Source organism: Solanum stenotomum, chromosome 10 (genome assembly GCF_019186545.1).
Source record: "Solanum stenotomum isolate F172 chromosome 10, ASM1918654v1, whole genome shotgun sequence".
NCBI classification, from domain to species: domain Eukaryota; kingdom Viridiplantae; phylum Streptophyta; class Magnoliopsida; order Solanales; family Solanaceae; genus Solanum; species Solanum stenotomum.
This window is the reverse complement of record NC_064291.1, coordinates 54,866,271-54,891,268: the sequence shown is the minus strand read 5'-3', so window position 1 is coordinate 54,891,268 and position 24,998 is coordinate 54,866,271. Positions and strand designations below refer to the sequence as shown.

At 33.1% G+C, this 24,998-nt stretch overlaps 2 protein-coding genes across 2 annotated transcripts; one reads left to right on the top strand and one right to left on the bottom strand.

Moving 5' to 3' along the window:
- Positions 1-8,102: 8,102 nt before the first annotated feature.
- On the top strand, positions 8,103-20,315 carry LOC125843247 (protein HAPLESS 2). Its single transcript, XM_049522458.1, has 18 exons — positions 8,103-8,276; positions 8,398-8,541; positions 9,447-9,535; positions 11,271-11,310; positions 11,745-11,802; positions 11,902-11,962; positions 12,239-12,317; positions 13,089-13,223; positions 13,759-13,953; positions 14,518-14,598; positions 14,674-14,774; positions 15,651-15,768; positions 16,537-16,569; positions 16,659-16,752; positions 16,840-16,928; positions 18,132-18,244; positions 19,498-19,598; positions 19,689-20,315. The coding sequence occupies exons 1-18, from the start codon at positions 8,103-8,105 to the stop codon at positions 20,195-20,197; spliced, it is 2,214 nt and encodes a 737-aa protein (XP_049378415.1). The 3' UTR covers positions 20,198-20,315.
- Positions 20,316-20,634: 319 nt separating this feature from the next.
- On the bottom strand, positions 20,635-23,534 carry LOC125843246 (cytochrome P450 87A3). Its single transcript, XM_049522457.1, has 9 exons — positions 22,937-23,534; positions 22,496-22,817; positions 22,064-22,213; positions 21,688-21,939; positions 21,522-21,611; positions 21,358-21,436; positions 21,155-21,261; positions 20,898-21,025; positions 20,635-20,818 (listed from the first exon to the last, which is right to left on the bottom strand). Exons 1-9 carry the CDS (start codon positions 23,134-23,136, stop codon positions 20,716-20,718), a joined length of 1,431 nt encoding a protein of 476 aa, XP_049378414.1. The 5' UTR covers positions 23,137-23,534; the 3' UTR covers positions 20,635-20,715.
- Positions 23,535-24,998: the final 1,464 nt, after the last annotated feature.

Below are 24,998 nucleotides of genomic sequence, written 5' to 3'. Positions count from 1 at the left end.
CCCGCCAGCGCCCCTACCATCCTCCAGCCCCCACCCCACTCACCCATCGAAAAAAAAATTAAGTTTGTTTTCAAAAATTATTTTCTACTCTAGTAAAAATAAAAGATATTTCTCAAAAACATTTTTCATTTAAAAACCAAACACTAAAAACAAATTTCAAAAATTATTTTATACTCACCAACCAAACATAAGAAAATAAGTCAAAAATCTACTTATTTTCCAGAAAAACATTTTCTAGAAAAATATTTTCCTTCATACCAAACACACCCTAAAATTATTTAAAGTTTAAACGTACGGTAATAGATTTTAAAGTAGCTTAAGAAAATAACTTGCAACGAGCTTAGTAACTTCTTAAAAAGTCTTCCATCATACATGGGGTTTTCAATCACGTTATCAAATAGTTTAAATAGACAGCTTGCAAGTAGCTGACAACATATAAGTAACTTTTGAAAAGTCTTATACTAATAACTTATTTTTTCCTTCTATAATTGTTATTTCCTCCGTTTTAAAAAGAGTGGCTTAATTTGACTTGAAACGGAGTTTAATAAAATAAAGAAGACTTTTAAATCTTGTGATCCTAAATTAAAATTATGTCAAATATATAAAATTGTCCTTTAATCTTGTGGTTTTAAACATGTCACGTGGAAAACTGAAAGTAAATGTTACCAAAATAGGAAAGAGGTTATTCTTTTTTAAACAAATGAAAAAAAAGTAGGTCATTCTTTTTTAAACGGAAGGAGTATTAAAGAGTGTCAATATTGTTGTAAAAAACATAATAATAGATGAGTACGACTATTATAACACACGACTTTGAGGAATTTTCACAACACTTTAACCACTAGACTAAACTATTTTTAACTTGTGTCAAAAGGTATCGATACTTACATATATATATTTATTAAACTAAAATTTGATTTCTATATATCGTGTAATTTTCTGACGAGGAGGTGTCGCTTGACACCTCGGCTAGTGGGTCCGCTTCTGCACTCCCCCGGCCAAAATAAATAAATAATTTTTTTAGCTACATTTGTTGTCTTGTTCTTTTATTATTATTTTATATGATTTTTTGGAAGAATATGCAGTATTGCATCATTGCTTACATATTTTACTTAGAAAAAGTTAAAATTCAATATCGTTAATCGAGTTTCCATTTTCATTTGGCAGGCGTATGGATAAAAAGAATTGTGAAAGATGAAAAAAAATTACATATTTATTTTTAAGTTGAAAATAGAATTCGAAAATTAGAGTTATAGTAGGACATTTACAAAATTGAAGTTGATTTTGAATTTTGAAGTGATTCGAATGAGAATCATAAAAAATAACTATTTGATATTTCTTGATTTTCGAAAAAATTTGAAATTTAATTTCAAGTTGAATTCTAAAAAATTATAGTAATTATTTTATGTTAAAAATAATTTTTTGAAATAAAATTCCAAAAAAAGAATGAAAACTATCCATAATCAAACATACACTTAATAATTGATTAATTGGAATTTGGAATATTGTATTTTGTTTTCCGGCTGGAACATCGTATACTTATATTTGATCGCATTATTTATTTACTACTTCCAAGATCACTGTTGAAATAAAACAAAAAAATGGTTCTATCACATTAGGTGACCCTTCACTGAATGAAAGAGCTAAGTTCACCTGAGGATTTGAGGACCAAAAATGTTACTCTGCCGAATTATTAGTCGCGGAATTGTTTGGTAGGATGTATTAAAATATATATATATATATATTAATTATATAATATTATTCAATTTGTTATTTGATAGAATTTCCAATTTCTATATATTCAATTCAGTATTTTAAGGTGGATAACTAATACTACTAGAGTCTAGAGCTATATTTGCGTTTTTAATATGTGGATGAATATGATTAAAAACGAAACGATTTTTAATATACTAAATCAAATAGTGGATATATATGAGATAATTCAATATATTAATTTCATCATTACTAATACATAATATTCAATACTATTTTTATAATATTTTATACGATAACATTATTATTTAAGAAATCACATAGTTGGTTAGTAAGAGAATTTTTCAAATGGAGATCTTAGGTTCAATATCATTGGCATGCGTTTTTTGATTGAACTTGTTGTACATAATTTGCCTAATGTGACTACTATTTTTATGTTATTTGTATATTATTAGGCTGAAATAAGATTTACCTAAAGTAAACTCAAAAAGTGTTCTTCAGGATGACTCAGTTGGTTTGGAGGGTGGTTATTCACACGGATGACTCGGGATCGATCCCCCTCAATGCTTTCTGGGAGATTTATCCAGTGCGCACAAAGTGCTCACTATCTTATATCTTATGTTAATTTTTTTTCCTCTCTCCTTTATATGTACTTTAATAAGTCATCTATATTTTTCGAATGACGTATTTACTATTATAAAATCTAAAAAATAAACAATTATAGCAATTATGTTCACACTTCGATCGGTCCTCCCTTACGTGGAAAATCGTGATATACCCTGAAATTCCTACCAGCAGATGTCTAAACCCGAAAAAAATTGTTTTCTTCTTTGCCTTTTATGATCCAAAATATGAACACTAGCTTTCTTAAAAGGGAAGTAGTATTAAACATATTTCGACAATATTCGAAAATATAATATATTCTAGATCTTCCATCATATGACGTGCTCAATTTGACTATAAGTATGAAAATTTAAAATTAAAATTTTTTCTAAAGAATATTAATTTTAATGCGTTATTGTATTTATATGGATATAAGAGTTTAGAACTTAATATCTTACCTATTCTGCAATATTTGTGTGGCGATAAAAGTTATAGAAAAATCTAATGAAAAGTTTAATTTCTATTATTTTTAAATTTTAAAAGGTATTATTATTTCTTTTGAAACGAATAATAAGAATCAATGTGGTGTGGAATGAAAGAACACATTTTTCACGAAAAATAAATAAATAATTTAAAATTGTAGAGTTTTACACTTGGGGGGAAATAGTACGGTTTTCTTCAATTATATTGTATGTCATCCACGATGTTATGACTTCAAAGAAGATCGAGCAATTAAAAGAGTAGTTTACACTTTGGGAGAATTTATTTCTTGCATATCATTTTACAGCAAATATGAAGGATGTGTATCTCTAGCAACCACGAAAATGAAAAAACACTAAGCTAATGTGGGAGCATTTTGGGGTTATAAGTCTAACAACCTTAACTATATACTATTTCGAAAAAATTCTTTTGGCCAGAAAATTTGTCCAAAATGATAAAATAACATATTTCACACTATGTTATTTTACCTTTTTGAATATTTTTATCCTTTTAACTTTAATACATTTTAATTAAAAAATAAAAAAAATCAATTTATTTTAAAATAAAATATTTTTTTTTAGACTTTTAAAAATTTCTGGCCAAATTCTCTAATCATTTAACATTACCCTACTTTTTCTTATTGCATCATGGATGCCTCATTTTCATGCACTTGTGATTATTTTATCGTCCATTTATGAGGAATTCAACACCGTCATGATTTACTTCTAGGCAAAAAGGTGATGATTCATGAAAAAACAAAAGAAAAGTTAATTAATTGGAACTGGTCAAATATCTTAGCCACAGCCAGACGGAGGTTTTATTTATGTGTTCGATTGAATTTATTATTTTCCACATGAATTATAAAAACATATGAAGGAAAGTCATTATAATTTTATTAAAAATAATTGGCAAATTTTGTGCCGATTAACTTTATCATTTTAATATCATATGCTAAACTATACCGCTAAGAAAAAACAAACAAGTACCAGAATAGGCAAAATGTGACAAGTCCGGCCCAAAGATAATAGGTTACGATTTACAAAGCCAAATGGTTATGGCCTATGGGTTTAAGCCTTAGAAATAGTCTCTTTAAGAAATGCAAAGTAAAATTGCGTACAATAAATTTTTGTCGTTGGGCCCTTCTCCGGACCCATGCATAGTGGAATTTTTAGTGCTCCGGGCTGCCCTGTTAAGTTCGGTGATTAGATAAAAAAAGGGAAAATTGTATGTAATAACAAATTATTAATTCAAATTAAATGCTATAAATATAGTTTGATTTAATTGTACCTCATAGCAAACTGTTGCTATTTCACCTCTCTCTTGATGAATCTCGCTCGCCACTCTCGTTCTCTCCCTCGCCTCTCTCGTTTTTTATACAAACACAAGTGTATAAAGTGCGTTTGTGTTTGTATAAAGCGAGAGAAAATTGTATATATACATATATTTTCGTTCCCCTCTCCTAGATCTCGCTCGCCACTCTCTCAGATCTCGCTCTCTCACTCGCCTCTCTCACTTTATACAAAAAACGCAAATTGTATAAAATGCGTTGTGTTTGTATAAAGCAAGAGAAAATTGTATATATACATATATTTTCGTTCCCCTCTCTCCCCTCTCCCAGATCTCGCTCGCTCACTCGCCTCTCTCACTTTATACGATTGATCTTTTTGTATATATATGCCAAAGCAGATTATACAACTGCTTTCTTTTGTATATGTATAGCGAAATATACATATTTGTGTTTGCTATAGAGCGCAATTATGCAAACTTTGCTATAGCATACAAATATGAATTTTGTGTTTGTTATATATAAAAGTTGCTCATAAAAAAACAAGCGATTTAAAAAAAAAAGATTCTCTTGTTGTATGTATGAAGGAATCAACACTTAAAAATATATATTATGTGTATGTCAATATTTGTTCTTGAACTCTATTTTTCTATTCGTGTCCACTTCGTTGGAAAGAAAAGCTAAATTTAAACTCCTTAATTAATGGTTCATTGATAAGTCAAAAAAAACTCTACTACAACTGTCGTTTCTCCCCCACCCCCACGTCCACCAGCCATATTATTTGTTCATCTTCTCCCTCTTTCTTCCTTCATCCTCTCAATACATGTTTGCATGATCAAATCAACATTGTACATATAGGTTTGTTTCTATTGTTTTATTATTCTCATGTATATTAGTTTTGTACCTGAATTAGAGTTCATAACATTCTGAAGTTCAATTTCAAAAAGTTTTTCAAATTAGGTTTTATATTTTTTTATTTAGTTGTTTCTCAACCACTTTAATGGCTGACCATTCCTAAAATCAGATGATTCTTGTAAAAAATGCTACACATTAGCAATATTATACTAAATCAAACAACTTTTATTTGTTTATTTTCACTCATGAGTTTTTCATTGTATGGACCGACTCTTCATCCGCCAACATTCAAGCCGAGAATAGATCTAAGTATAGGAACACCCAAATCAAGATGAAAGAATTACGCCAAGGTTTAATTAATAGAACAAATACACCATTAAGTACACATCAAGTGCAACAATGTTGGATACACATCAGGTGTACATGTATCTAGTTAAGAGTTCGCGTGTATCTGAGTTAAAATTATATGTATCTATGAGAAAAATTTCAGATGCTAAAAAAAGAAGGAAGAATTTTGATATATTTTTTTGGATTAATGATAAGGCAGATACCGTTGTAATTTGTTCCTAAATTCGTGCGTTTCAGTTACATTCCATATTTAGATACACATAATTATATGTATTCGAGATATATGTGTTTGAGTATAATATATGAAATTGATACTTGATACATCAATTTAATACTAGATACATATAAAAGATACATGTAGCTAAAATTAGATCATACAAATAGATACATGAAATTAGAAGAATCTTCTTCAATCGATATGCCCTTAGGCATGACCATATATACATAACATAAAAATCACACTTGGAAAGGGTGGGCAATTAGCTAGAGCAACGGGTGTTGTAGCGAAACTGATTGCATAAGAGGGGAAATCGGCCACATTAATATTAGATCATATATTCGGCAAATAGATGTATCTCACGGGTTTAAACTCATGTATCCTAAGCAAGAAATATAGTAGAGAAAGTAATATTTGAAACTATCGAAAATCTTAATAATTAAAACCTAAACTAGTGGAATTTATGTACTTTGCCCAATTGTAAGTTAGACCATTGTTTGGGCCCCCGCTTTGTCCAAGCCCATTCCTCCTGCAATTCACAGCTCCGTCCTCCTTATGCTTCCTCCGTTCCATTTCATTTTTTTTTAATTCTTTGACAAGTAATAATTTAATATTGATTCTCGTGTACTATATTAAAAAAAAAATCTCTCCACATTTATAGAAGGAAAAATTACTTGGATGGGTACCTTTTAATAAATAATTATTAATTTTAGTGATATTTTTTTTTTATTACTATTTCTAGTAATACTATGTTAAATCTGCAATATGTATTAAAAGTGAATTATGTAAGCAATATATATGTATTATAACTATTTTTTAAAATATATTATGCTTGTTTGGTAAGAAATTGACACATTGTATTATAAATGTATTAAAATGTGTGATAAATATAATATCAATTAATAAAACTTGTATTATATGTGAATAATAAATTGTTCTTTGAAATATGCATTAAAACTGTATTATAAATGTATTAAAGGTGATCAAGTAGAAAAAAATATTATTGCTATAAATGGTAAATATTTTTTTTTTTATAATAGTATATTTATTATGTAAGTTTCCCTTTATAGAATTGGTATTTTTTTTTTAAAAAAAAAACATATTGAGATAATTTAAGTGATACCAACTAAAATTTATATATGATCCCTCACTTAAATTATGGTTTATGACGCTGATATATTACGTATTAAATAAGTATTATTAATCTCTACATAATTTGTCTATAAATATTTTGAGTTCTAGTTTTATTCTTGGCCTAGGTTGGGGAAGGGAGAAGTTCCTAAATGGCCCTCGGGAGGCCGGAGGATTTAAAAGATATATAATTAGGAAAAATTACATAAATATACATCTTATGTTATCATAATTTTTAAAAATTTATATCATTTAAAAAAATTACAAAAAATCCGTGAGCTATGTATCCGAGATCCTGTAAATTTAAGGGATCTTTGTAATTTGAAAAAGAATAGGAATATGATATAATTAGCTCTTAACACAATGAGATTAATGTAATTTTTACGTATAATTATAGCCTATAGGTACCGAAATAGTCCAACTAAATGGTAAGATTTTATTTTTTATTTTTTTGATGTTGAAGAGTTTATCTAGCTAGTGCTTTTCTTGTCATATACTCGTTTCGTTTGCTTGTCACAATTATTAAAAAGGATAAATGACATAATTAGACATATTTCACTATCATATATTATTCTTCTTCTTATTATTATTACTTTCAAAATTTGTCTTCGAGCTTTCATTCCCCAATTCACTGATTCCTTCCTTCATATTCCTCCCCACCAATAGATAGAGACAAATAGGAATAACCGAACCACATCTACAAAATGCCAGTACCATGCATCTGCTTCAAAGCCAACATGATGCTCCTTGGTCAGATGACCAAGATATTGGCGAATACCACAATGATCACGTATCTTACTACTAGTTAAGAGTTTCCTACCATATATTGAGGAAGATACATTTAGATACATGTAATTTTGCCACCAGATACACTAAACTAGGGAGAGAGGAGAGCGAGATGGGGAGGGAGGTGATGGATATTTGTTATGTATGGATACATACGAATCACACTAGATACACTAGATACATGTATCTAGTATGATTCACATGTATCTAGGATACCAGATACATCGGAGAGTAGCGAGCGAGATGGGAGAGTAGCGAGGGAGGCGAGCAAGATTTGTTATGTATCCAAGATATATGCGAATCCACTTAGATATGTGCATATAACACATCACACTTAATTTTGACTTCATGTATCATGAGATACATGTATCTGGACGTATTTGAACTTATCAAAATCTGATATAATACGTAATATTGTAAATTAGAGCGTATCTAAGTAATTAACACCTAAACTTGAATAACTTATGTTAGTTTCCTATTAAAATAGCTAATTCGAAGGAAGACTAATTTAGAATCATCCAAAAAAAACTTTTCACGGCACCTTTAGAATTACTGGAATCTTAGAGGACTTGACTGCAAAACACAACCGTTTAGGTGCAGTTATTAGCGCGCCAAAACCGTGCCCACTACCCTATATAGTGTACTGAAATTACCAATTCACACACTAAAAATTTTCAAAATTCCACAATGAAACCGCTCGTTCTCCTACTCTTCTTCACTCTGTTCCTTCTTCTTCAATACTCTTCCGCGATACAAATCCTCTCTAAATCGAGGCTTCAAAAATGCGAGAAAGTTTCCGAATCGAATAGCCTGAACTGCACCAACAAGATTATCATCGACTTGGCCGTTCCGAGCGAATCGGTAATCGATCTCTCTATCTTCTTCTAGAAACTTCTGATTTATCAATCGATTGTTGTAATGAACGAATTGCATGTTAATGTGAGTTTGATGTTGAGTTCCTTTTTTTTTCCGGTGGCGGTAGAGTGGAAATGAGGCTTCGTTGGTGGCAGAGATAGTTGAAGTGGAAGAGAACTCAAGCAGTAACATGCGAACACTTCGAGTTCCACCGGTGATTACGATTAACAAATCAGCAGCATATGCTTTGTATGAATTGACATATATACGAGTACGTCTTAAAAAAATCTCTGTTTGATTCGCCATCGGAATATATTAGTTTGATCTTAGTATACTTTTGGTGATTATGGAACAAAATATTGAAGTCATTGGTGTAAATTTAAGCTTGATTGAGAAAACGTTGCATCAAAGTTTAGATTTGAGTATTTAAATGAATTGAATTTGTGAAAGCTGTAAAACAATCACGTTTTTATGTTGTTAGTGATTTTTTGGCAAATAGTTTGCAACATTTCAAAATGAAATATTTTCATATAAATTGGAACCGATGAAATATTTATGTTTTTCTATTTGGAGAAGTGAGTGGAAATTTGTTTCATTCAGTAATGCTGCTGAATTGCATCTTAGAAATATTTAGTTCTTCTGAGAACTTGCGGGAGTTTTTGGAATAATTTATTTAGCTTATACTAAGTTATATGCTTGAAGCTGGAGGCCCTTAGATTACATCTTTAAGCAAACCTGATTGTAGTATGTATATTAAAATCCATTGTGTAGATTTTGTTTATCAATGTCTATTTCCAAGCAATCTTTCCATCTATGTGATCCATGTAATTCCTCCAAATGCATGTCGCATGTTTTCTGGTGACACTTGTTCCTGAGAAAGCTTCTCTACTGCTGTGTGTATTATCACATACACTTCCATTTCTCTTATGGAAAATAATCAGCTCGTCTGATTTTCATAGAATGACGGAACGATGCTTGTAGATGGACATTGGAGTCACTGTTATATAACACTTTGTCTTAAAGATTATACTCTTGTCTCGTACACCAACTTGTTTAGGCTACTAGATAGCAGACAGGTCTATAAGCAAAGCAAAAGAAAAGATAACATGTCTGTCATTACTTGAATTAAGTCCATGGTATTGTTTTCTCTCAGTTCAATTGACTTTTCTTGTGTAGGATATTGCTTATAAACCGCAAGAATTCTATGTCAATACACGCAAGTGTCAGCCAGATGCAGGGGCAGATGTTGTGCAGATCTGTGAGAGGTGATTCATTTAATAGTGTCCTTCTCCAAATTGGACTTACTTTAGGGAATTTTGCCTTTTCATAAACAATCTTTGTTTCTGCTGTTATGATAGCTGAATTTTGTTAGTCACTAGTATTTGGGTAGTTCTGCTATTGAGTTCCATAAATATCAGCTTTCACTTGGTCTAATTTGGTTTCATTTTCTGGCTTCCTAAAGAATCTTGAGGTAATATGAAAGAGATAACCAAAAGAAAAAAATAATAACTAGGGTATCTAGGTAGATACTGCTCCTTGGAACTTCACTGCGTTAAACATACATTAATTTTGATCTAGTTTGTCACTCCATAAATAATACGATCAGAAACTTCGGCCAACCACCTATATGTCAAGTTAAGCTTGTTAAGTTGAAGCTAATGCTATGTTGTCCTTCCCTTGTTCAAGAGAAAGCGAGGACTTAGTCCATGACTGCCTAACGTTATTTTTAGCTGCCCATAACCTTTTTTTGGCAAGGTTAAGCTTGTTCAATTGCAGCTAATGCTAGGATGCCCTTTCCTTGTTCAAGAGAGAGTGAGGACTTACTCCATGACTGCCTCAAAACATTTTTCTTAGCAGCCCATATTCATGTGTTATGTAGCATAAACTGCAAACTTGTCATCAATCCAACTGTGCCTTTTAGCTTCCCTTTTGGATATATTTGTATAAAGAAAATGGATTTGGTACACCTGATTTAAAAATAAAAAAATAAAAACAGTTCCCTAAACCAGATGGATGATTAACATTAACATCATTTAATGATTGTGAATTGATGTTTGACATAGATCTTATTACTTTTATGTTCTATGTATTGATAATGCAAAAAAAATAAATACAGCACATAATTTAGAATGCAGGACTTTTCATTCTTATATACTTTCCATTATATCAGTAACATAATCAATAATCAAGATCCAGAAGACAGATAGGATGATAAGTTAAGTAGCTTGAAGTATCGAGGATGTGTTTCCAGACTTAGAGGACCTGTCTCCTCCCAAATGTACACCTTCATTTGATGGGAAAATTTGAATGCAAAAGGAGATTATTGAAGCTGCAAAGGATGCCCTATGGTTTTCCAGATACATAGCTTTTCATTTAATATGATCAGACTTACCACTGTCATGTCTGTAACAATATATATTTATGTTATTAGGTTTCAGAAAGACTCATACAGATAGAAAAAGAGAATACTGCCATCTATGTATCTCCATACTTTTTTTTTTTTTTTTGAATTTCCACCAACCATACAGGAAAATAATCTAGAAATGATTACTGTGGGATTACGTGTATTCTATATTTACTTACGTTACCAATTGTCAATTCTTGTTCATTGTCATTGAGATTCATGTCAATTCGGATTAATATTTAGGTACCGATATTACCTATTTTTTTTTTCTACTTTCAAACAAAAAAAAAATGATTGAAGTTTTTCTATTTGGAATCGTGTTAGGTCTAATTCCTATTACTTTGGCTGGATTATTCGTAACTGCATATTTACAATATAGGATACTATGTTTAGACTAAATATTTCCGTTGTCCTGTCTTTATCATGGTTCAGATCTTATGTTTTTAATCAACCTTTCATCTTTAAACCATCTTTCCAGCAACTTTTCTGCTAACTTCAAGCTTAGATGTTTATATATATATATATTTGTAATATCTTAAACTTTTTTGAAAGTATTTTTTGTGTCAGCTGAGTAACTTTTTGATCTGTTTCCATAGGCTGAGGGATGAGAATGGACACATTATTGAGAATACTCAGGTAACATTTGAGATTAGTAATTGTTTTTCATCCTAGTAGGATGTATAATAATTGTTACTGTTTGGTGATGACAAGTTCATCAACTTGTCATATCGATGACAAGCTTATGTGATATCTAGGCTGGGCGAGATATATACAATTTCTTAATGACTGCTATAACTATATCTCTAAGGAAATTTGTTGCCAATCATGATACCTAGGAGCTGTCTTTCAAATTGAAATTTTAAAGGTAAGTTATAGCCTTCCATTTAAAACTATATTTAGTGAGTCTTATTGAAGAGGCAAATGAAGATTTGTTTTGTTAATGAAAAACCATTATTTACTAATAACATGCAGGTTGTCTTCTCTTCTTAGTATTTTCTCACATTGAAGAATTTCCTTTCCTGATTTCTCCAAGTACTGGATATAATCCTTCTTCTATTTTTTCTTCTCAGCCTACCTGTTGTCCGTGTGGGGATCAGCGAAGGGTTCCTTCATCATGTGGAAACTTTTGTAAGTTTACCCTTCAGTTCTCAGAGAATATTTTTCTTCGTTGCAGTTTACAAAGTTTGCAAGAAATTGCTTTCTAACTCATATAGTTTCTTGATTTAGTTGACAAGATGACGAAAGGGAAGAAAAACACGGCTCACTGTCTACGGTTTCCAGATGACTGGTAAGGCCTTTATAATTTTCTGTTGTTTGTGTCAATGTAATCTGTATTGAAATTCCTGTTTTAAGATTTGAGATACATTACTTTTGAAGGTCATGTTGTTCTATGGATAAAAATTGTTTCCACAAAATGCTGTTTTGACATGGCTTTTCTAATATTTCACTTCCCATACCTTTTTCTTCTCTACCATCAATTCAATTTTATTGCTACTAGCTTTATGCAAGCATATATTGATGGATAATAATTAGTTAATGCTGCAACAGTTCTCTCTACATTTAGGTTCCATGTATTTGGCATTGGGCAGCGCTCAGTTGGATTTAGCATTCGAATTGACGTTAAGAAACAATCTCAGAATTCGGTATTTTCTCTTGAAATCTTTTCCGGTATTTATTGTATTTGTGTTCCTTGGTGCATACTTGGTGCCTGATTCAGATACAATTTCTCAGCATACAGCACTCATTTCCTTTTTATTTTGTCTATTTTGTCTAATATGTGGTGGTGTCTTGTATGCTGGATTGCGTCTTTAGAATTTGATTAGTAAACTCCCCAACATTGTTTGGTAGTGAGGCCTAATTTGTTTATTTATGCATAATAGCTATTTTAGACAAGGAAACCAGCAGCATGAATTGGATAAAGACCATCGTCACAAATCAGTGTTCCTTTTCTAGTCTTCAGCACTGCGTTTTATCCCCTTTACACATCTTCATGTACAACTGCTTAGTTATTCATCTATCTTTCTAGGTTTTAGCTCCAAAAAATTAGCTAGAGACATGGAGTTTTTCTTAAGTTCACCTTTCACCATTTCTTCTCTATGTTAATATCTACTAATTCATAACCCCCCACATCTCATTTGTGTGACACTATTTAGTTTTTGGGATGGAAAGTTGTTTTATTCCAGCTTCTTACAAAATTATGAATACAAAACTAGTATAATATGAATGAGAATATGCTGTCAAGCCAACTACTTTTGGTGATGTTCATGATGACTGATTATGATTACAAGGATGACTATAGCAGAACCTAGATTAAAATCAACAGTGCCTTAATTTTTTGTGGAATGATGATATTCCATTCACTTTTGCATGATGGGTATAAGTGTCATAGTTTCATTGCTAATATTTGGTGGCAGGAAGTGATTGTTGGTCCGGACAATAGAACTGCTACATCCAGTGATAATTTTCTGCGGGTGAATCTGATTGGAGATTATGTTGGATACACTGATATTCCGTCTTTTGATGACCTCTACCTTGTCATACCTAGACAGGTAGCTCTTGTCACTCATTTCACACTGGAACTCTTCAACAGCTTTGAGATTTTATATAGATCTCATGTAGATACAAAATTGATATGCACCTTTTTGAATTGTTTTACAGCAAAGAAGTAACTAGCGATGGTGAACAAATTAATTCTAGAGTTATCGGCATAGACTGTAGAGTTTCATTCTTAATTCTCCCTTTATTCTGGTAGCTATATTACCTGATAGTAATCACTGATGATATGCTATGCTGGAAACCACTCTTTAAATTGATGCATTGTGCAAATTTAATTCTTGAGGACAAAGGAATAATGCAAACTGCATATTAAAATTAAAAAGAACAGAAAAGAATATTGCTTATTGTTTTATCATAGACGCAATTGCTTATGTGAAATTTTTGTCCATGTGTCTTTCTTTGATTATGCAAGCATTTCCATATACTCGCTGGAATTAGTTTTTTATTTCGGATGGAACTTTTGTTTGTCATTCTTGGGTAGTCTTGTCATTTGTTATACTAAGAGGTTTTGTATCCCTTTTGCTGAAGGGTGGCCCAGGTCAACCACAAAATCTGGGGAGCAATTTTTCCATGTGGATGCTACTCGAGAGAGTGAGGTTTACATTAGACGGTATTGAATGTAACAAAATTGGTGTAGGTTACGATGCTTTCAACGCACAGCCAGATTTTTGCTCTGCACCATTTTGGAGTTGCCTGCACAACCAACTATGGAATTTTTGGGATGTCAGTATATATTAAACACCTAATACTTAAACTATGCTCTTTTTCTGTTATAAAATCTTACATGTCTCGTAATTCACAACACTTGGTCCATCTTTGTTTCCTTTTTAAGTAATTTCTGTTCCATATTTTCTTACCACTACAACATTTGGTCTAGAATGATGGTCTTTTCTGTTTCTCATAAATCTGTCTAAACTGTATCAAGAGACATCTTGTTTTCAGATTTCTGTAATGGCATGTCATCTGTTCATATATCTTGGGGGACTTGTACTGCCCATGTCTTCTGTTTTTTTTTTGTTGCTAGTGTTTGAAGACATTTTGTTCATACATTTCTACAATTCCATTGGCTTGTATAAATTATCTTTCTTAATTAAAAATACCAATTGCGAATCAGCAACTAAAGGTAAAGCGTGTCAAGTGTTTATGTGGCTGTTTCTTCAATATTTCTTACTAAAAATGTAGATATATATAACATGGGGGAACCTGTGGTTTGGTTGCGCTGAAGTTCAAATGGACCTTAGAATTTTATAATGTTTCGGACTTGACCTTGAGTAATTTATCTTGCAGGCTGACCAGAATAGAATCAGTCGAAATCAGGTGCCGCTATATTGCGTGCAAGGAAGGTTTGAAAGAATCAACCAGCATCCAGTTACGTTTCTGGTTTATATTTTGTGTCTGCACAGATGTCTTTTGCTTGTGCTTGTAATTTACAAGTATCTGCAGAATGCAGGAAGTCATGCATTCTCTATTGGAATTACAGAAGTCCTGAACACAAATCTGTTGATAGAACTGAATGCAGATGATATAGAATATGTGTATCAAAGGTCAGTCACCTTATTTGGTATTAGTGCATTGTCCTTGTGATTCTTCTTGGCATAGTTTTTCGTCCATGTTCCCCTTTATCTGAAGAATGTGAGCAAGTTTGATGGCTGATTTATATCACCTCCAGATTGAGCTTGAAATAACAAAGGCCAACATATGAATGCCCTTTACCGTCCTAAGTTGATACAAGACCAAATCCTTAGTGCTTCGTCATCAACTTTTAAACTGGTTTAAATATCATATAGTCCAGAAATATTAATCTTAAAAATGAACTTTTGATGCTTTTCCTGTCAAATAAATATAGGAAGGATTTGATAATCAGCCATTTGAGAACATATTTGATGCTTTAGAGTTCCAACTTGATTTTTAGGAGAAGGATAAGTTTCTCTTTTGAGTAAGTTACGTTGTTTTTTAATTTCAATATTATTGTCCCTGCATTTATTATTATTTGGAAACTCTAGAACTTTTAAAATCATATTACGGAGATTATTCATTTTTTTTTGTATTTTTCTGTATATGACTTTTTGTCTTCTCTACCTTTGCTCCTATATTTATGTTGCTTAAATAAAACAATGTTTTCTTTATTAAGAAATGCCAACTACTTACCAAATTATATTATAATTTATGAAGCATAGTACATCAAACTTTTAATGACCAGCAAACATTATCAACTAATAGGAAAATAAAGAGAAAAGTTGTCCCTTCTAAGATTAAGAACAATTTTATAAGTATGAAGATAATATGTGAATGGAATTAAAATATCAAAACACTGAAACGTTAAAACATCAAAACAAAAACTTCATCTGTATAGATTAATTTGGACAGACTATGAGTATTGATTGAACATTTTGAAAGATTGATTTGGTCCTTTTATGCAGGAGCCCTGGGAAAATTCTCAGCATTACAATCCCAACTTTTGAAGCTCTAACTCAATTCGGAACAGCAACAGTTACAACAAAAAATATAGGTGAAGTGGAAGCGTCCTATAGCCTCACGGTAAACAATTACATTATGCTTAGACAGTTAAAATATGTATGTTATCAGCTAATCAGTTTAGTGTTCTGCTATGCTTTCTAAAAGGATAAACTTCCATATTCACATCCCAGAATTAAGCCGCCAACCAAAAATGAGTTGGCTCAGTTAGTAAGGATTGAATCTTGAAAGGTCTTTGTCATCCCTTATGGTGGATAACCTGTACGTCTAAAGTACTTTGAGGCCTGCAGGATGCTTTGGCCCTGGACGAGTCCTCCTCTCAGTTCAACTTTGAGGCCTACAGCATGCTTTGGCTCTGGATGGGCACTCCTCTCTCTGATCTGCTCGATAGACCACCCCCACCTCTGCAACCCACAAAAGTAAAAAGGAAGAAAAAACATAAAAGAGTCCCAGAATAAGTCATGCTACATGATTATGGCATTATCTTGGTTTATCTTTGCTTTGATATATCAATTTTTGGTAATTTCCGTTGTACTACGACCAGGTTTAATCTAAACAAATTTCACCAGTGAAGAATTGTTAAATATCTGAGAGGTCCTTGATGCATCATTTCCCATTTTCTCATTCTGAAAGTTCAAAATTTTTGTTACGTAATTCTAGTAAATAACATAGATGTCTGAATACAGAAACTTGATAAAAGTATCACAAGGCTGTTGACTTAACTCTAATTTTAGTCGGTCAATTTGCAGTTTTTGTAGAGGCATAAATATGCTTCATTCATCCGTTCAAATAATATGTGAAACTCTTATAATTGACCTTCTTATCATGCAGTTCGATTGCTCAGCCGGCGTCAGCCAAATGGAGGTCATCATTACTCTACTTCTGATATATGACACAAAGTCATGATACTTTCAGAAGAAGAAATAACTCTAGTAAACCTTATGGTGCTGCAGGAACAGTTTTATATAATGAAGCCAAATGAAGTCATGACTCGGGCATTCAAGTTGTACCCAGCAAGTGATCAAGCTGCAAAGTATGTCTGTTCAGGTAATATATTAATGAGGAAGACATGAAATGAAATGTAGTTGATGATCCCGAAGATGCCAAATTTTCTATGTTTACTTTTTGTTGCAGCCATACTGAAGGATTCAGATTTTAAAGAAGTTGATCGGGCAGAGTGTCAATTTACAACCAAAGCTACTGTTCTTGACAATGGGTCACAGGTCAGCTGTAGTTTATGCTGGAAATCTTGGTAGACACCGTGTGTGCATATTGTTTTCTAACAATATAAAAAAAGGAAAAATAACAATGACATACTGGGCTACATGATGCGGAGAGTGTGTTGAAATGTGACCATCTCATCTAAAAGTTCAAGTTGGTTGAGAGCGTATACTTTTATTTATTTAATTTTGTCTTCCAACAAAACCCCTCACATGCGGCTTGTGTTTTTTTATGGGCCAAGCAGGTGGAAGTTTTTTTTTTAATAATGGGTGGTGGTGAGACTTGAATCCAAGACCTCAACCTGCTCTCATACCATGTTGAAATGTGTGACCATCTCATCAAAAATCTTAAGCTATTAGTAGAGCACACTTTTATTTATTTAATTATGTTTTCAACAAAGTGGAGCGGAGAGACCACGAAAGTTACTCTCTTCCTGGCTCCTGTGTAGTTTACAGATTTAGATGGGGGCCAGTCTGAGTGAAGTCTTGACGAGAGAAGGTACTATGTTTTCAAAGTTGTTATATGCACAAGTTTGGAGTTGAGCCAGCAATGGTGTTAAAATCTTAGCACCTTGGATGACTAGTTTGTGGAGAGGCCAGATGCTAATAGAAAAGAGAGTGGCAATATGTGCTTCTTTTCTACGGGACTATAAGATTTCAAATTTATGTTGAGCTTGAAGCATTTGTTTAGCATCCTGTTATACTTCTCTCCAGTTGTAATGATCTTTGCATTGTTCGGTAATCCGTATAGTTGTCAACCTGGAAACAGTTTTGGTTTCTGCTTGTCATATGTTGAAACTAAGCGGACTTAAGTTTGCAAAAAGGGTAGAGAAAATGGAATAGATCTTTTTTTTTTTTACTCTTCTTGCCTGATTGAAGTAAATAACTGCACTTTCAAAAACTGCTACTACCCCATCAGTATTACCTTCCAGGATCCGGTGAAGTTTCAGTCTTATTTCCCAGTAAGAATAGCTTAGTTGGATTCCAATTAGTCTATAGTGAAACTAGCTTTTGAAAATATGCTTTCCTTTTCTCCTCCTACCCATCCATTTTGCCATTAGATTATCCTAAGACTGATCTCTCTAGGATCTAAGTTTCTCAACCATTCTTCAAAAACATCGTTGGTAGGGCTGTCAGATAAAATATGTAATATCTTGCACTCACTCTTATTTGTATCACTGATCACATGTCGTCTTCTTATTGCAGATTCCGTTTAAACCTCCTAAGACAAACATCAATGGTTTCTTTGGGAGCATTGAGGATCTATGGAAAAAGATGTGGGAGAATTTGACAGATTTTTTAACTGGGAAAAGCTGCAGGTACTCAAACGATCACCAATGAAGCATATATATAGATATAGTAATATATATATATATAGATAGACTCTTGGAAGACTTCTATGTCAATTGCAGTGTTTTCAGTTGAGTTTCACTCTAGTTACATTCTCCTAATTGAGTTTCAGTAAGGTTATGTACACTTGAGTGCTCTAGGCAGGAGTTTGAGATATCTTTGAATTGATATACCCTCAATGTTAAGTTTCTGGCTGTCTTACATTGGTCTCTGCTTAACCATGATTATGGGGAATTCAAAGATTTATTACATCACTTAAGGTTTTTGAATAATGTTTAAGTATTCCTATGTTGATTTCTTTTTTTTTTCCTTTTCATAATGGCTTCTTCACTATTGTATTTCCTTTCCAAACCTGCTCTTATATGTTTTACTTGAGCCGAGGATCTTTTAGAAACAACCTCTCTACCTCACAAGGTAGGGGTAAGATCCAGTTACACACCACCCTCTCCTAGACCCCACTTGTGGTATTACACTGGATACGTTGTTGTTATTTAAGCATTCCTATCAAATAAATTCAATTTTCATGTTAATTGTCGAAATAGTTTTCTTTTGACAAATAATTTTCTGATTAGCTTTTGTCAACAAATATTTGTTGACTAAAGAATGTTATTCTTTTACATATATTAACTATAAAGATTGGTGATAGTGTATAAATTTGAATATAGGAGACTGACAATATTATTATTTTTTCAAACTGAACTGAAATAGCTACTTAGGTTCAGTTATCAGTTCTTTCTACATTATGATATGGCATGTGCTTCAGATATTGCCTCTGCTTTCTGGATCAAACGTGATATAATTTTTGATTTATTCCTGAGGAAATGTGTCAAGCATAGATGTACCAATTGAAGTTTTATTTGAGAAATTGATGCATCTCTTTTTCTAGACTTTGAATTCTCTCTTGCAAATTGGTTCTATTCTGATTAGGAAATTGGCTGTTTCCATCACTTCAAATGCTTGAAATATATCATCAAGATATTTTCTATCATCCTAAGGATATTATTTGTCTTATGTAGCAGAATGCTGTTGAGTGAAGGAGGAGATATACTTGCATGAATTTTTACATTAATTTGTTAGTATTTATTTTAGTCTGCTGATGTCTGCTGTAGATGTTAGATTTTGTTGAAAGTAAGACCAAGTCCTGTCTATTTCTTGAGAGAAAGTAGTTATGTCTAATTTGTTTTCAATTGGATTATGCAACTCTGAATCTTTCTGTGGACAGAATGAAGTGCTATGGATTCTTCGACTTCAGCTGCCATATACAGAACATCTGCATCAGTTGGGTGGTGATGTTTTGTCTGTTCTTGGCAATTATTCCAACAGGTTTCTTGCTTAGATAACGTTTGTATAGAGATCTTTTAGAAGTTGAAAGAAGACAAATATTTGATGGCATGTTACTATTATGACTTGCAGTGATTGTACTACTCTGGCTTCTTCACCAGAAAGGTCTTTTTGATCCTCTGTATGACTGGTGGGAGGATCATTTTTCAATTACTGAAGATAAACATATGAGTCGTAGGAAGCACAATTATGATGCTGACCCATTAAGAAATCATCATAAGAGAAGTCATAAGAACGAGCCAAGGCATCATAAGCATCATAGAAGGCACACAAGGTTTCACAATGACCCGCGTGAGAATCTTTTGGGTGAAGCTGATTATTATTACTACCTTCATCATGTGCACAAGGATAAGCATAAACATGGAAAAACCAAGAGCTCAGGTATCACAAAGCCACTTCGTTCAAGGAAGGGGGAGGACGACCACATAAGACATCACAGACGAACAAATGAGAGAGAAACCTTGGGAGGACCTATCATAAACAAGAAGAGAGGTGATGAAAATCAAGAGGAATATCTAAGGCACAAACATCCCATCTTAAATGACACACATCATAAGAGGCAAAGCAAGTGGAAAGAATGACTAAAGCTGGTTGACAGTGATTGTCACAGCCTTGCAGCTATCTCATGTACAGAAGATGTTAAATTTGTTTTTTCTTCTTTATAATATGCTTTTGACCTCTCTTAACTTACAAACTAAATGTTCCAGGAATATTTTGCGGGGGCAGAGCAGGGTTCTGAAATATGGGGGAGCTGGAAAAAGTGAACTCTCTGATTCTAGTAGGACATCTTCATTCAAAACTGTACCATGTATTGAATTTACACACTTTTTTTGTTTTTTCCTTCTTCAATAACAACTACACTTTGTATTTAAATCATAAAATAAGAAAATAAAAGAAAAAATATATATGTATAGGCGTCATATCAGTAAATTTTAGCAAAATTTCCCCAGACTAATGATTTGCTGAGTTTTTTCTTTCTTTGTCCCAGCATTCTTTCAGCGGCAATATCTTCTGCTGCTTTGAGAATATCCTGGTAAGTTTGAATTCCTGGTATTGCCTTTAGCCACTTTTTCTGACTATCCCATCTATCGTGTGTTGGCTATAGTATCTTCTCATCTTTTTCCGAGATCCTAACGTGGTAACCGTTGGGAAACTGTAAACCAGGAGTCCGCACTGTGTTTCCTCCTCCAATCGTTTGCCACCTGACAGTTATTAGCAGTTATAACTGATTAGCTCCCTCTCTTTCTTTCTCAAGGATATTAATGTGAGTTATGTTCTTACCTGTATTTGGTCACGAGGGAATGGAGAAAGACAGCCATCTGCACCTTAGTGAAATCTGTGCCAACGCAAAATCTCATACCACCACCAAAAGCCATGAAATTTCGAGTTGCTCCATTTATTTCTACTCCCTGTATTCCATGAATATTTCATAGTAGAGTTGAGAAATCACTCTATGATAACACAGAACCACTTTCATTTTCTCTAACCTTTAGTGTCGTGCAAAAAAAGTAACAATAAATAAATTATGAAAGGCTCACCTCCCATCTCCACGGATTAAAGTCAAGGGGATCTTGATATTTGGCAGGGTTTAAGTGTACAGCTGGAGGACAAACCATAACCGCCCAACCAGCTGGAATGGTATACCCTGCATCAGATAAGTATTATATTAAGGTATGTTTCTATGAGTAAATCTGAAGCCTTGTTCACAAGAAGATGGTGGTAAAGATTTTTAATCATATACCTTTGAAGTTGATATCTCTTAGTGTTTTCCGGAAAATAGCAGGAACAATATTTGCCAGTCTGACTGTTTCATTAATAACCTACACATCCAGTATTAATGAAGAATGTTCTTAGTGCTGGTTACTAAGAATTTTGAAAATGGAAAATCAGTTTTAATTGAAATACCTGAAATGTAAATTTCATTGATTTATATTCTTTCCATGTAAGTCCAGAAGCTGGATTTTCCCTGCTTCTAATTATTGTCTCATGTTCCTCCTGAAAGGCATTATGTACCCGTTAATTCTGGCATGTAATGAGGTTGATAAGTTGGGAGAAGATTAGTCACACTTACTGTTAATTCTTTTAAAGCCAAAGGATGATCGTGAAGAAATTTAGTGGCTAAAGTTATAGCCAGAGAGGTGGTCTCGAAGCTGGCAAAGAGCAGTACAAACATCAAATCCAGAGCTATTGCCTCTGTGAGGATTGTGTCATTCTTTTGAAGTTCTTCTAGGACATAATCAAAGAAATCAGTTCCTTCCTTCCTAGGCTTTGCTCTTCTTTCCTCCAGCATTGTCTTTAGCATCTTCATTGCCTTCTTTCTTCCCTGATGATCACCTCTAGAGTCAGTTCATCACTTTAACAAGTATATGGGCACACCATTCTAACTGAATTTCGTAGAACTGCATTCTTGTACCAGATGGCTAAGTCTAAATATGAAGTGTTAGTACCTGTAAGCACTTGTGAAAGGCTGTTCCGGGAATGTCTATAGGAAAGGAAATTAACCCCTGTATAAAAGCTACAAAACTTTCCCGCAGATTTTCTGGTGAGGTCTCAGAATCATAGCTGATTAGCTTTTTGGCAGTTAGATCAAATATCATCTGCAGAAACACCAGGAGATATTCTGATTAAAATTGAGAACTTTATAATATAATACTACAAGGGAATTTTGAAGGGGAGCCTTGGTGCAACTAATAAAGTTCCAGCCATATGACAGGAGGTCATAGATTCAAGCTGCGGAAATAGCCTCTTGCAGAAAGCAAGGTTAGGCTGCATACATACGACCCAATGTGGTCTGGTCCTTTCCCGTATCTCGCGCACAGTGGGAGTTTTGTGCACCAGGCTCCCCTTTATTACTGAAGGGGAAATTTTGACTAACTTACATTGGCAGTTGCTTCCTTCATCTCTACACTTGTCTGACCTGACCACCTCTTCAATTTATTTTTCGCTACCTCTTCAACCTCAGGCAGCATCTTTTTCAGACTTTCAGAACCAAAAAGGTTTAGTACCATGTTCTTCAAGTACTTGTACATGAAACCATGCAAGGAACCAACATTTTGCCTTCCGAATATCTCAGTGAATGTATCTGGATACCAGCTCTGAAACGACTGTCCTTCTTGCTGAAAGATGAAGTAATTAAGGTCTGGGTCTGTAGATACTATAACAGGACGGCCCACCACGCTAGTGCGGAAAATCGGCCCATACCTGAAATAAATTGCCAAAAACTAATTTACTAGGATGGTAAAATGAAGTCCAGTAAATGTCAATTTGTAGTATTACTACTAAAGTATATAAAATCCAAAAGAGTGGATTGCAGTAACCACCTTTTCATCCTCTCCTTCACAAAGGGAGCAATATCTGATGTTGTATTTGGGGTAAAGAACTGAATGGTCTCGCCGAGTAACGGCCAGCCCATTGAACCTGGTGGGAGTTTTCCATTGCATCTGGGATTCCTCCAGTTGTAAACCCAATGTATAATGATCAAAATCAGAAAAGCCCCAATGCTCATACCAACTGATATCATCTTAGTAGTAATATGTATTAGGTGCCCCTATATAAGTGGAAATGTATGTTGCAGGCAGGTATACAATAGCTTGATAAGAGACTGAGAAATTGTTCAAGGAAAAAGAAATGTATTGTTTTAATTTTTATTATCAAAAGGAAGAAGTGGAAGAGTAATGGTAGGAGATGTTGAGAGAAAAAGACTTGTAGAATGAGAAGAAACTGCTGTCATGTACTCCATATCCACGAGGCGTAGTTCTTAAATAGGCAGGCTAGAATTACAACTAATTAGAATAATATTTTTTATTGTTTTTTCAAGTTGGTTGCTCAAAAAAAGCTGTACTAGTAGTTGGAGATAATAATAGTATAGCCAGAATTATTTTGCGTTGAGAATACCCTCATTCTTTTGTCAACGGCCATATTTAAAAAATTGTTAAAGAAAAAGCCTAACATAACGATGAAGCTTACACGATCCTTCCTCTAATTATTTCTCTCTCTGTGTAGATAATCTTTTAAAGGTCTTAAAACACACAAAACTGAGGGATTACTTGCATATCTTTAGGAGCTTTATTAGGAAAAAAATAAATATTCCCTTAATTCACAAATTTAATAGGGTGAAAAATTGGATTTAAAGTCATCTCTTGCTTCCATTTGGAAATATGAAATCAATCATCAAGATGGATTACAACAACTACAAAATCTAATGGTTGCATCAGCTACATCAAAAATCTTCCCAATATCTAAGTTAAATACTGTCTTTCAAACAAAATGTAATGAATTAAGATTCAATTTAGATCTCATCTTAGATCTTATTCTTCAGCTGTAGTTGGTTATACCATGTCAAAGTTTGAATCTTAAATTACATTAGCAGTGATTCTAATTGGAGTGTCCTAGATATTGAGGCAACAACTGTATCAGGTTCTCTACTAAATTATCTTATCTTGTCCTTTTTGTAACATTGGAAAATACCAAACATCCCATGGTCTATTGGAAATAGTTTTTTAACCTCTGAGGTAGGGATAAGATCTGCGTACACTCTATCATTTCAAATACTTTGTGAGACTACATTGGATATGTTGTTGGAAAATACCAAATAGAAATATTAAAATCGTCCATAAGCTACATTGCTTATATTAGCCAGAAGTAAAAACTTCATTTCCTTGATCACTTGTTTCTAAACTAGTACAACTTCTTCATGTTCGTGACCTTCATTTGCTGGAAAAATCTATACATTTATATGCCTCTATTCTTTTAAAGTGTAGACAATCCGTTTCCACCTCTATTCTTCTAAATTATCTTATCTGACAAAATAGAAAATTTAACTATTCTTTTGCTCTACCGTAAACTCTTTTTCTTTTTCAACACATAGAGCACCACCCCCACCGTCGAGCCGCGGGATTAATCCCACTAAATAATGAAAGAAAGGTAGGTTTACTGTGGATAATGACTAACCATTATATACAGTTTTAGCATGCTTCATCATACTAATCCTTCATTTTTTTTGTATTTTAGTATTATAATAATGTAATTAAGATTCATGTATTAGACAAAAACAGAAAGGAGACAATGAGTTTATCAAACTGTTTAACTCTTAAACTAAACCAAGCGCGGGAATCAAAATCTTTGTCTGGTTCTTGGGATTTTTATGACTAAAATAAACTCAACTCGTGTGCAGACTGAACTGTTTGGGTCAAAGGGGGGGTCCATTTTGTGCTAACTTTTCATTTTTCTTGGCTTTAAAGTGTTCCTTTTTTGTCACTATTACACAGAAATTTGTTTAGGAAAAATCCTAGTTATTGCTGGAATGGTATGTCACTGGTGCTGTACCATTGTACCAATTTTATCGGTGATTTGTTTTAGTGGAAAAGTTTAAGTGAATACAGA